This window comes from Microcebus murinus, chromosome 27 (assembly GCF_040939455.1).
Source record: "Microcebus murinus isolate Inina chromosome 27, M.murinus_Inina_mat1.0, whole genome shotgun sequence".
Lineage (NCBI taxonomy): Eukaryota > Metazoa > Chordata > Mammalia > Primates > Cheirogaleidae > Microcebus > Microcebus murinus.
In genome coordinates, this window is record NC_134130.1 from 2,468,641 (window position 1) to 2,481,685 (window position 13,045).

Sequence of the window (13,045 nt, forward strand, 5' to 3'; positions counted from 1 at the left end):
CGTGGCGGGGTGAATGACAGGTGAACCCCACATGAGCTTCCCCACCCCGAGATCTGTGCCCTCCCCCAGCCCTCAGAAAAGACGGCGGCTTCCCAGCGGTTGGCCGCAGCCTGCACTTCATGGCGACCTTGAAACAATTGCTTTCTCTCTCTCTCCGATCTATTTGCTCATCTGGAAAATGAGGGTCACTGGGTTGGCTCTGCCCAGATTCCGGGGCAGTGGGGAGCAGTTTCCACAAGCTCGCTAAGCCTCAGTTCTGTGCCCCCTCCAACACAGTGGGGGTGATAATACTGCCTGCTTCGGAGGGGCCTGTTGGGGACCAAGTGCACCATGATCTATGAAGGGCATAGCACACAGCACGTGCTGATTGCGTGGTCGTGGGTGCCATGACCATCCCAGCCACCAGATGGCGGTAGATCTGGCCCGACTTGCACCCAGGCAGGATGGGGTGACAGATGAGGCGACTGCCCAACTTTCAACCCGGCCTGACCTTGGCTACGTCGCTTAACCTCTCCGAGCCTCAGTTTTCCCGCCTGTAAAATGGGAATGGGAATATTTATAGACATCTAGACTATTCCCTGGAGTTACAGCCACAACCAAAGGAGCCAACAATCGTAAAATACTCAGAATGGTGTCCAGTGGGTAGTACGTGGTCAGGAAGTGTGGGTTTTTTTTTCCTTTTTATGTGAGATAGGTTTAGGCACATCCCACACATGAGTGTGAAAACCCAAGTGTCATGTTTACGAGCCGATAAAGGATCCGTTGTTACCCTTACTGGGGAACCCACGAGGCCTCCGGTTCCCCGCATACACGAACCTTGCCCGGCCTTGCGGAGGGCAGTGTCTACTTGCTTCTAGAACTTTCCAAGGGGCAGGCAGACTTAACCCAAAATAACTTTATTGTTGTCTCCACTTCTGATATAAAAGCATCCTCGGAACGCTAGCCCGGGCCCCCGGCAGGGCAAACGCCACCACCGAGGCCACCGCCAACCACTCTGTGTGGGGTCGGGCGCCGTAGGCCCTTGTGCTCTGAGGGACGAGCCCACGCCCAGCCCGGCCGCCCGGCCCCGTGTCCCGCCGACCCTCCAGGGGGGAGCCGCAGTGCAGTACAGAAGTTCGAGCCTGAGATGGACCAGATACAGTGACGGCAGGGCCTCTCCCCGCCCTTGGCCATGGGGTGGAGGGTGCCCACTGCAGGTTCTTGCTGTCTCCAGCAGAGACGGGGCGCTGGGGTCCCCCGGGGCTGGCACGGAGGCCCGGGAAGAGGCAGGGTGTGCCTGAGGTCGTGGTGTAGCATTTCACTCTTCCTGAGTTCCGGGGTTTCACCTGGCCAGCCGTTGCTCATGGACAGCAATTCTTCCCAGTTCTAGAATCTTCCTCCTCTGGGTGGCACGGGAGCTCCGGGGCCCACTGAGGCACTCCCCAACTAGAGCAGTTGCAGCTGCACCTTCAGCCGCAAGGCCTGGCCCCCTGGTCCTGGCTGCCCCTCCGGCTGGGCACCCCGGGGCCCTGCCACACTCACCACCTCCAGCCGGTGGGTTCCAGGGCCCGGCCTCCTACGCCCCAGCTGCAGGGCGCTGAGGCCGCGGAGGTGATTCATGCGGAAGAAACCTTGCCTGTTGCCACGTGTGATGACGTAGCGGACCCGGCCCCCCTCCAGCGCTGGTAACAGCTCCAGGATGTGTTCGGCCTGGCCCAGGCGTGAGAGGTTCAGGCCCAAGGTCAGCAGGGCCTCCGAGTCAAGAGCGGCCAAGCTCACCTGGTGAGAAAGACCAGGTGGGCAGTCAGAGCCTGGGCGAATCGGGATTTGCTGCGTAGGGGCTGGGGGGGTCATTCATGGTCAAAGTCAAAGAGGAGATTTTGGGGGCTGGGCGGCCTGGCTCACGCCTATAATCCCAGCACTTTGGGAGGCTGAGGCTGGAGGATCACTTGAGGCCAGGAATTTGAGACTAGCCTGGGCAACATAGCAAGACCCCATCTCTACCAAAAATAGAAAAATTAGCCCGGTGTGGTGTTGCACACCTTTAGTCCCAGCTATGTGGGAGGCTGAGGCAGGAGGATTGCTTGAGCCCAGGAGTTTGAAGCTGCAGTGAGCTATGATGACGCCACAGCACTCTAGCCTGGGTGACAGAGAGAGACCTTGTCTCAAAAAAAAAAAAAAAAAAAAAAAGAGGCACCTTTAAGGGATCTCTAAAGTGAAGAACATTAAGTGTCCTCTGCCTTGGCTTCTTGTGTCCACTAGGCCGGCGGTTAGCTTGGGCTGGTTCTCGGGTGACAGCACAGAGAGGCAGGTAAGTGGCCACTCTGACACACAACGATTCCAGATCCCTTGTCTGGGCTGAGAGGCCTTGGGCAGAGACCGGTCAGCTTGGGCCAAGGGACCTGAGCTTTTGCCCACAGGGGACCATGAACCAGGCACCATCGGTCGGATGGCATTGGGTCCCAGAGCCCTAAGGGCACTCAGAGGCATCTGGGGATGGCTGGTGTTAGGAACAAGGGGCTTTTTAGCAGAAGCCTGGCCCCAAAAAGGACGCCAGAGCTGACAGTCAAAGAAATATATACACCAGGCAGAAGAGCCACCCGATAGCTTCCGCTGCACTTCCTGCATCTGGCTCTCTTTGAGAGCCCCCTGTATGCGGAGCACAGACCGCTCTTTGTCTGAGCACCTCTGAAGTGCCTTCCTGGTCCTGGCAGCTGGACAGGGCCCTGAATAGGCCAGAGAGCCTGAGTGGCCGGCCACTGCGGGCTGGATGACGTATCCAATCCCACAGGAGGTTATCTGTGTTTTCTTCCCCTTTGCTCCGGGCAGTGCTGTGTTTGTTTCGCCTCATTTACATGCCGATGGTTCGGGGTTGCACTCTTAAGCAAACACTGTCCCCGTTCTGCAGACCCTCAGCACTGGAGAGCCCCGTCCTTCCTTCCCTGGGAGTGTTAGTACGACTCATGAGCTTACTGACACCTGCTGGCAGTCCGTGGGTATTGCAGGCAAAGGCACAGAGCGAGGCCCTTCTCCACCCAAGTCTACCTGTACCCACCCCAGGAGCCCTAGCAACCACTCCACTCACTCTTACTGAGTACCAACAGGTGGCGATACAGCAATAAATCATTTTGTTTTTATTTATTTATTTATTTATTTCTTTTTGAGACAGAAAGTCTCGCTCTGTTGCCCAGGCTAGAGTGCTGTGGCATCAACCTAGCTCACAGCAACCTCAAACTCCTGGGTTCAAAGGATCCTCCTGCCTCAGCCTCCCTAGTAGCTGGGACTACAGGCATGTGCCACCACACCTGGCGAATTTTTTCTATTTTTAGTAGAGACAGGGTCTCGCTCTTGCTCAGGCTGGTCTTGAACTCCTGAGCTCAGGTGATCCTCCCACCTTGATCTCCCAGAATGCTGGAGCCAGTGCACCCAGGCTAAATGTTCTACTTATTGATGTCTTATTTGTCTCCCTATTAGGATGTCAGCCACACCAGAGCAGGGACCTTTTCTTTTTCTAGCTCACTATTGTTCTGTAACAGCACCCAGGGCATCGTAGTAGGTGTTCAGTAAAATCTGGAATGAAAGAGTTTGGGTCCCAGTTGTCTATAGTAGGGGTGAGCTTGGGGTAATGGCTTCCATGCTCAGTGATGAGGATTTTTTTGGAAACGACATCAAGCAATGACCTCAGAAGGCAGTGACTTGCAGAGAGCCCAGGACACCTGGCCACAAAGACCCAGATTGCTCATAAAGAGAAGGCCGTGTTTGCAGTAACTATGGAATCCCTGAGTCACCACTTCTGAATATGTGACTGAACCTCTGAGCCTCAGTTTCCCCATCTGTAAAATGGGGATAACAGTGGCATCTACACCTCCCCAAGTGGTCATAAACATTGAGAGGCTGGGAATGCAGAGTGCTTGGAGCAATGCCTGCATACAGCAGGTGCTTAATAAATGTTTGCTTTTCAGATCTTTTGAGTGATGGCTACAGGGATTGACCTACAGTGGCCTCAGGGACTCTTTGGCTCGAATTTGTGGCAAAACCACCCTCCCTGTGTGCCCTCAGCAGGTGGCCCACTGGAAGGACAGAGCCACAGGCCTGCTCTGCTGTCACTGATGGGCACACAGGGAAGATCCCTGAGGTTTCCAGAGGCAAGGCGGGTACGGGAGCTCCAGGGGCCCCTCAGGCACAGGAAGGGGGTGCAAAGGCAGATGCTAGGTGGGTGTGCCAGGTGGGGGCTGCTAAGAGGAGCCTCTGCTGGGGGCCCCAAGGAAAGCACTCACTTCCCCAAAGCTCAGACTGGGAAGGGGCTTGGACTTGACTTGGGCTAAGAGTTGGGGTTCGGGGACGGGGGACAGGCGGAGCTGCGGGGCAGAGGCTGTTCCACTGGCTGCCCTGGGACGCCCTGGTGCTGAACCCACAGGGGCCCCGAGGGATCACCAGCCAGGAGGTGACAGGTTCCAGGGTGCAGGCAGGGTGGGAGGGATTCGGGTATTTCTCCTGCCTCCAAGTGCCATAAAAGGGAGGCACAGGGTGCACCCCAGCCCAGCCGGGGTCTGTGTGGGAGGCATCTGAATTGTCACCACAAGGGGAGCAGGGTGCTCAGGAGATGTGTGCCCCCCAGATCCCCCAAGAGGAACCCTGGGGCTGAGCTGGCACAAGAAGACCCGGGCAGGTACCGTGACATGGGGACAAGCTGGGACTCGTGGAATCCAGTGCTCCTTTTGGGGGACTGATTTGGCTCAGCCAGATCCATGGCCTCTTCCCCACCCTCCACCTGTCCCCTGGCCGCCCCCCTCCCCACCATGTAGCCCTCATGTCACCTGGTGGTCCCTTCATGTCACCTGGTGGTCCCTGTGGGCGCCGCGCCGGGACCGGGCACGCGGGGAGAGGCTGTTCATCTTGCATTCGTAGCAGGCTTCGGGTGAGAGCGGCTCCTCCCTGTCCGGGCCTTCCTGGGGATGGAGGCCCAGGCCGGAGACGCAGTGCCTGGGCCGGGCGGGCAGGGTGGGCGGGGACTTCAGTGGCAGGCTGGTGGGGCCTCCCCAGCCATCCCCCTCCGCTCCATTCTGAGCCATGCCGCCAATGCCCGCGTGCAGATGTACCTCCGCGTGTGTGTGCACGAGCGCACGTGCACACGCATGGGGCGTGCGTGTGCTTGTGCATCCCTGGGTGGCACGGGTGGGAACACAGGAGGGAGATGACATGCACACGCTGGGATGGGTGAATGGGCCTCAGTGTACCCAGGGGCGTGAGTGTGTCCCAGCGTATGTGCGCACACGGAGGGTGACTCATGCGAGTGCACGTGTGCTTATTGTGGTGTGTGAATCTACACGCGTGTGCCTGTGGATGGGGGCGGCGGGGCTGGCACACACAGAGGGCTGCGACGTGTGCTCTTTCACCCGTGCAAAGCGGGATGTGCCAACGGTACTCGAGTGTCCCCGGGGATGCGGGCACGTGGGCTCCTGCGTGCATACCGGGGGAATGACCTGGGCACACACACCCGTGCACACTGGGTGCCCCGGCTTGCTGGTGCAGGTGCACCCTGCACGGACAGTGGTGTGAGCCTGCGTGTGCACGGACGTAGAGGTGCTGCCCAGTTCTCTGCCCACGCGTGTACGTGCTCGCAGGACATCGAGCCTGCCTGCCTCGCTCGAGCCTCTCACCCTTGCCCAGCCCGGAAGTAGCCTCGGGGACAGCCACACAGGAAGCCGCCGGGCGTGTTGGCACAGCCGTAGCTGCAGGGGCTGGCCCGTCCGGCGCACTCGTCCACGTCCTGGCAGCCCCCCAGGGCCTGGTCGAAGCTGAAGCCGGAGGGGCAGACGCAGCGGAAGCCACCGAGCGTGTTGCGGCAGGAGGCGCTGCCGCAGGCGGTGGGCGACAGTGCGCACTCGTTCTCATCTGCGGGCCGGCGGGGGGAGGCGGGGAGGGGAGGACACAGGGCCAGGAGTGGGGGTGGCCTTCGCACCCCCTGGAACCCTCCGCCTAGAGCCCAAGTCCAACGTAGCAGCCTCGCAAGCTCGCCCTGAGCCCTCGGACTAGTTCTGCCCCGCCCCCATTTATGCTCCCTGACACCTCCCACCCCTGCCCCAAACCCAGTGGTTTCCCTTGAAAGCATTTCTCTCTCTCTTTAAAAAAAAAAATAATAATTTTGGCCAGGCGCGGTGGCTCACGCCTGTAATCCTAGCACTCTGGGAGGCTGAGGCGGGAGGATGGCTCAAGGTCAAGAGTTTGAAACCAGCCTGAGCGAGACCCCGTCTCTACTAAAAATAGAAAGAAATTAATTGACCAACTAAAAATATATATACAAAATAATTAGCCCGGGCATGGTGGCACATGCCTGTAGTCCCAGCTACTCGGGAGGCTGAGGCAGGAGGATCGCTTGAGCCCAGGAGTTTGAGGTTGCTGTGAGCTAGGCTGATGCCACGGCACTCACTCTAGCCTGGGCAACAGAGTGAGACTCTGTCTCAAAATAAATAAATAAATAAATACAATAATAATAATTTTTTTTTTTAGAGAAGGGGTCTTGCTGTGTTGTCCAGGCTGGTCTCAAACTCCTGGCCTCAAGCGATCCTCCCACTTTGGCCTCCCCAAGTGCTGGGATTACCGGCGTGAGCCCTCATCTTAGATAGTTGTGCTTGTCACAGCATCTCGGAGGAGAGGATTCCTAGTCACTCGCTCTGGACGGACCCTGGTTGGGGCCCGGCTCCCCCCCAGCCCCCGCCACTCACCCACACACTGGGCCCACTGGGAGTGCTGGGTGAAGCCCTGGGGGCAGCCACAGCGGTAGCCCCCCGGCTCGTTCTGGCAGCCGTGCCCGCAGCGATGGGGCCCGTCACATTCATCCACATCTGCCAGAGAGAGGGAGGGGGAGCCGGCTCGCCAGGTGGCCCTCGGGACCACCCCCACCAGCCCTGGGCGCCACCAAAGCCAGGCCGTACCTTCACAGCCACGGCCGGCGCTGTCCAGCGCGAACCCCTGGTGGCACTCGCAGCGGAAGCTGCCCGGGGTGTTGTGGCAGAGACCACGGGTGCCACATGGGCCAGGCTGGGCTGAGCACTCGTCATCGTCTGCAGAGGACAGAGACGGGAGGGGTTCCCTGGTGGTTAGGGGACTCGTGTCCCACAACTTGACCTGCAATGTAGCTTCAGGCAAGTCACTCACGCTCTCTGCCTCAGTTTCCCCCTCCGTGGAAATGAGATCCATCACCGTTCCCACATCACAGAATTGCCACCGATAGTTGGCATGGCACCCATAAAGGACTTTGTTTGAATCTCATCTCCATTGCCTCGAAGCTGTGTGGCCTGGAGCAACTCACCCACCCTCTCTGTGCCGTGGTTTCCTCAGTCGTGACAAGGAGATGACAATACCCACTTCACTGCGGGTTTTTTTTTTTTTGGTGAGAAATTAACCTAATTATGTAAAAGGCTTAGGACAGTGCCAGTAAAAGAGGAAAAAAAAAATAACAGTAAGAAAATAAATCTAGGCCGGGCGCGGTGGCTCACGCCTGTAATCCTAGCACTCTGGGAGGCCGAGGTGGGCGGATTGTTCGAGGTCAGGAGTTCAAAACCAGCCTGAGCAAGACCCCGTCTCTACTATAAATAGAAATTAATTGGACAACTAAAAATATATATACAAAAAATTAGCCAGGCATGGTGGCACATGCCTGTAGTCCCAGCTACTTGGGAGGCTGAGACAGGAGGATCGCCTGAGCCCAGGAGTTTGAGGTTGCTGTGAGCGAGGCTGACGCCACGGTACTCACTCTAGCCTGGGTGACAAAGCGAGACTCTGTCTCAAAAAAAAAAGAAAGAAAAGAAAGAAAGAAAGAAAGAAAGAAAGAAAGAAAGAAAGAAAGAAAGAAAGAAAGAAAGAAAGAAAGAAAGAAAGAAAGAAAGAAAGAAAAGAAATATCTGCAGTTTAAGCCACCCAGTGTTTGTTTCTTTTTTCCCTATTGGTTTTAATTTAATATTCCATGAACATCGTTCCATGTCTTTAAATATTCTTAGCATGCTTCTACGTATCATTTTTAATGGTCACCTTCTCTTTGGCTGGTGCAGACTTTCTCTGTTTCATTTGACTAACTGCTGATTAGAAGACACTCGGATTTTTCTAATCTTTCGCCACTTTAAACCATACGAAGACTACGTAAATCTTTGTGTGTCTCTGTGATGATTTCCTTAGAAATTGCTAAAAGTAGAATGGGAGGCGCAGAGGTCTAGAGTTGCAAAGTTTTTGGATTTGAATGGCCAAATCCCAATCCCACTCTTGCAGTCTAAGGTGTTTGTCACGGCAGTCCAGACTAAGACAGCTGGGCTACCAGGGGCTGGCTATGGTGACAGCCCAAGGCTCATAAACTGCATTCACACTGGGGTTCAAGGGTAAATTCCTGATGGAGAATCCTGCTTTTGGCTTCCCTGAGCACTCAAACTCCTGGGCTCAAGTGATCCTCCCACCTCAGCCTCTTGAGTAGCTGGGACTACAAGTATATGCCACTGTGCCTGCCTAAGTTTTAAACTTTTTGTAGAGGTGGGGTCTTGCTATGTTGCCCAGTCTGGTCTCAAACTCTTGGCCTTGAGCGATCTTCCCACCTCAGCCTCCCAAAGTGCTGGGATTACAGGTGTGAGCCACTGTGCCCAGCCCTGTGTATGGAGATTCTTGACACTAGGCATATCACTGTGGTGATGTGGAATCTCTCTCGGGTATAACAGATATCAGGGACATGGGATTTCTAAGTGGGAATGGTTCCTGCAGCTGACAGAGTGTCTGAGCTGTCACTGGAGGGGCCACAGAGACTGGCTCTAGACTACTGCCAGAAAGAAACATTTAGTACCACCTGCAGTTTCTTTCCCTTGTGTTCAACAAAGCAAAGCAAGTGGGGGCAGCTACTGTAGTCATGCAAGTTTGATTTTCTAGTTTAGTCATCAGCAAAGTGGGGCCCCACAGGACAAAAATCTGGCCCACTGCCTGTTTGTATCAATAAAGTTTTATTGGCACACAATCATGTTGATGCAGCTAGTCTGAAAACTTTACTGTTGCAGAAAAAGAGAAATGCATCTTGTTTCAAATATTTGTTTAAATGTCCCCTTTTGATGAGACTTCATCTGATCCCTCTTTTAAAACTGCAGCCCTCTCGGGAGGCTGAGGCAGGAGGATCGCTTGAGCCCAGGAGTTCAAGGTTAAGTGAGCTATGATCACACCACTGCATTCTACCCTGGGTGAGACCTTGTCTCTAAAACACAAACAAAAAACACCCAAACAACTGCAGCTCTCTCCTTTCCTGACCTCCTGCTTTTACTTTTTCTTTCTTTCATGCGATACATGACCCTCTAACATGCTATTGCATTAACTTATCATTATGTCTGTTTCGGGTCCGATTCTCTGCTAGAAGGAAAGTCCTGTGAGGATAGGAGGCTCTGCCTCTTGCGTCCATGGCTGTACCCCGGGGCTCTCTAACAGAGTTGGGCAAACTGTTTCTGTTTCTGTAAAGGGCTCTGCTGCAAGACTCGACTCTGTCATTGTAGCACAAAAGCAGCCAGAGGTGATAGGTGAGCAAGTGGGCGTTTCAGTGTGCCAATAAAACTTTATTAGCAAAAGACAGCAGGGGGCCAAACTCTGCTGGCAGACTGGAGCTTGCTGCCCTTTGGTCGGGTGTACTGCCTGGCACAGAGTAGGTGCTCAGTAGGTGCTGGATGAGTAGATTAGTGGGAACCAGAATGGAGTCACCCTTGGCTGGGCTTGGCCCTTGGGGGAGATCTAGTTCCCTGGGGGCCACAAGGCTCTAAGAAGCAATGGCGGTAGCAGACGCCCTTGCGGCCCAGGGCAAGGGGAGCTGCCGTGGGTCCAGGTCAGAGGGTCTCCTGGCTCCCAAGGGCGAGGAACGAGGCAGGGGGTTCCAGATGCCACCAGGATGCAAGCAGTTAGGAGGGAAGGACTTTGTTCTGATCACCCCTGATTCAACAATGTCCGGCACAGACCAGGTGCTTGGGACTTCTACGGTGAACAAAAGCGCGAAGGCTGTGGCCACTCACCAAAGCAGGCCTGGTGGCGCTGGGTGAAGCCGGGGGGACAGCGGCAGGTGAAGGCGCCGACGGTGTTGACGCAGAGGAACTGGCAGTTGTGCTGTCTGGAGGTGCATTCATCCACGTCTGTGACACAGATGGTCCCAGCGGGCTCAGGGCAGGGCCTGGCGGGGACTGCGGGGCTTCGGGGGCTGCTCTTGCCACCTCCAGGCAGACGGGCAGCGGGACAAAGCCCTTGGAGGTGGTGCTGGCCTCCACACAGGTGGGAGGGGTCGAGACCACAGGGCATGTGCTCTGGGGGGGATGGGACGGAGCCCTAGAGGACACGGGGTGGGGTGGGGAAAGGATGCCACCTCTGCAGGTCCTGCCATCTTCCTCCAATAGGTAGCCACGGGGACAGGTGCACAGGAAGCTGCCCTCGGTGTTTTTGCAGAGGAAGGTACACGGCTTGGGGGCCTGGCTACACTCGTCTACATCTGGGGGAGACATCAGGATGCAGGGAGGGGTGGGTCAGACAGACATTCCTTGGTGGAGGTGAGGGGGAACTCAGAGGCTGGGGTCTCCACCCAGATCCCTGCCACCCAAAATCTGCGGACTTACACAGGCATTGACACTTTTTCTGTAAAAACACAGTAAGTACATTTGGTTTTGCAGGTGGCCTTTGTATTAGCAAAGCAGCCATGGAGGGTAAGTACACAAACAGGCATGGCTGTGTGTCAATAAAACTTTATTTAGAAAAACAAGTGGGGGGCCAGACTCAGCTCTCGGCCTGATTTGCCCCCCAACCACCTTCCCCTAACTTAGATGAATACCTGCTACATGATGTAACCGAAAATCTCAGCATGCATTAATAAAAAATAAAAGAAAGAAAGAACACCAGGAAAGTGGCCCAAACAGGGGAGGCTGGGCCTGGCCAGGGGTGCAGGGGCGGGGTGGGGCTCACCCAGGCAGGCCGTGGCAGCAGTGTCTGGCGCATACCCGGCCTGGCAGTGACAGCGGAAGGAGCCGAGGCTGTTGATACACTCGCCGTGGGGGCACAGGTGAGTGATCACACGACACTCGTCTACGTCTGGGGACAGGCAGGGTGGGCGAGGCTGGGGTTGGCTGGCCGGCACCTCGGGCCACTGGGGCGTGCCTCCTCTGTCTGCCCGGCGGCCCTGTCCCTGGAGGCAAGGACCCCCCGCACCCCCAGCTCGCATGGACGCCAGCCGCAGGCCATGGCTTGCACCTGAGCCAGCTCCTTCCACTGAGCGCTGGAAATGCCACCTCCCGCCCCGGGAGGGAGACACAGGTCCACTCCCCAGCCTCACCAGCGCCACATCCTCTGGGCACCAACACAGGCAGGGACACACAAGCACACGTGCAGTGCCACACACCAGCCACGAGCCCACACGCTCCTGCAGACACGGGAACACACACTCACGCTTAGGACCCCCGTCCCTCACACACACCCTGGAAAAGTCGCTTCCTCCCCAGGCCTGGCAATGTCACCGCTGGTCACTTGGGGTAACCTTTCTCACCCTCAGTGACACACTCGAAGACACACACTCACACGCACGCACACGCACACAAAACACACACTGGCTCCCGCACACACACAGAGTGAAGAACAGGCCAGGTGCGGTGGCTCGCATCTGTAATCCCAGCGCTTTGGGAGGCCAAGGCAGGAGCATCGCTTGAGGCCAGGAGTTCGAGACCAGCCTGGGCAACATAGCAAGACCCCATCTTTAAGAAAAGTTAAAAATCGAGCATAGTGGTGGTGCTGGTAGTCCCAGCAACTTTAGAAGCTGAGGTGGGAGGATTGCTTGAGCCCAGGAGTTGGAGGCTGCAGTGAGCTGTGATTGTGCCACTGCACTCCAGCCCGGGTGACAGAGAGGGACCCTGTCTCTAAAACAAGAAAAATAAGCAAAAAAACCAAAACACCCAAAAAACAAAGAATAGGCCAGGAGCAGTGGCTCACATCTGTAATCCTAGCACTCTGGGAGGCTGAGGCAGGAGTATCGCTCAAGGTTAAGAGTTCGAAATCAGGCTGAGCGAGACCCCGTCGCTACTAAAAATAGAAACAAATTAATTGACTAACTAAAAATATATATACAAAAAAAAAAAAAATGAGCCAGGCATGGTGGCGCATGCCAGCTACTCGGGAGGCTGAGGCAGGAGGATCGCTTGAGCCCAGGAGTTGGAGGCTGCGGTGAGCTAGGCTGACGCCACAGCACTCACTCTAGCCTGGGCAACAGAGTGAGACTCTGTCTCAAAAAAACCCAAAAAACAAAAAACTAAGCACGCACGGCAGCTCACACACCTGCTCCCTCGACGCCCGAGTTCGTGCACACACACAAGTTTACACACCTGCTAGCACAAAGACACGCACACGCAGAGCGTCCCACACCTGCGAGGGGACAGACACATGACCCCGCGCAAACCGCCCTGCTCCCCGGCCGGCAGGGGCGGGGGCACCCACCTCGGCCCTCGGCCGTGTAGCCTGAGCCGTGGGGACACAGCTTCCTGTGGGCAGAGGTGCCGGGCAGGGGACAGAGCTCGCAGTGGGGCCCCCAGCCCCGGCCGCCCCCGCAGCAGCACTCGGCCCTGGTGACGGGCTCGCCGCGGCTGGACGGGGCCTGGCACGCGGCCTGCAGCGCCTGGGAGAAGCAGGGCCCCCGCCGGACGTCTGCGGAGAGCAGGCGGGAGCCGCAGGTCACGCCGGGTGGCCGGCGCGGGGGCAAAGGCGCTGGGCCTGCCTTGGGGCGAGCTGCATTTGGGGCGGGGGCGGGGCGTTGGGGACAGGGGCGTCCAGGAGGGATCGGGACACGCAGATCCCTCTGGGCACCACTGGGGTCAGCTCCTAGGACGGGGGACGCCTAGGGAGGCCCCATTCCAGGGTGTGACGCTCCTCTGGTGGAAGAGAGTGGGAGCCGGGGCTGGGGGAGGCGGCCTGCTCCCCCCGGGGCGTGACCAAAGGGACAAACAGAAGAGGGGCAAGGGGGTGCAGTGGACGTGTGCGACTGCCGTCGATCGTGGTGCCCTGGATTCCCGGGAGCTCCCCGCCACCGCGC

At 56.9% G+C, this 13,045-nt stretch overlaps 1 protein-coding gene across 1 annotated transcript in view; it reads right to left on the minus strand.

Moving 5' to 3' along the window:
- Positions 1–83: 83 nt before the first annotated feature.
- Positions 84–13,045, minus strand: part of FBN3 (fibrillin 3) — a 63,267-nt gene continuing 50,305 nt past the window's right edge. Inside the window, exons 51-59 of the mRNA XM_075998389.1 lie at positions 12,454–12,660; positions 10,936–11,061; positions 10,346–10,468; positions 10,002–10,118; positions 6,915–7,043; positions 6,705–6,824; positions 5,640–5,874; positions 4,818–4,962; positions 84–1,758 (exon numbers count right to left, since the gene is read on the minus strand). Of these exons, the coding sequence (XP_075854504.1) occupies positions 1,426–1,758; positions 4,818–4,962; positions 5,640–5,874; positions 6,705–6,824; positions 6,915–7,043; positions 10,002–10,118; positions 10,346–10,468; positions 10,936–11,061; positions 12,454–12,660 (1,535 nt within the window). The 3' untranslated portion in view covers positions 84–1,425. The remainder of the gene's footprint in view (positions 1,759–4,817; positions 4,963–5,639; positions 5,875–6,704; positions 6,825–6,914; positions 7,044–10,001; positions 10,119–10,345; positions 10,469–10,935; positions 11,062–12,453; positions 12,661–13,045) is intronic.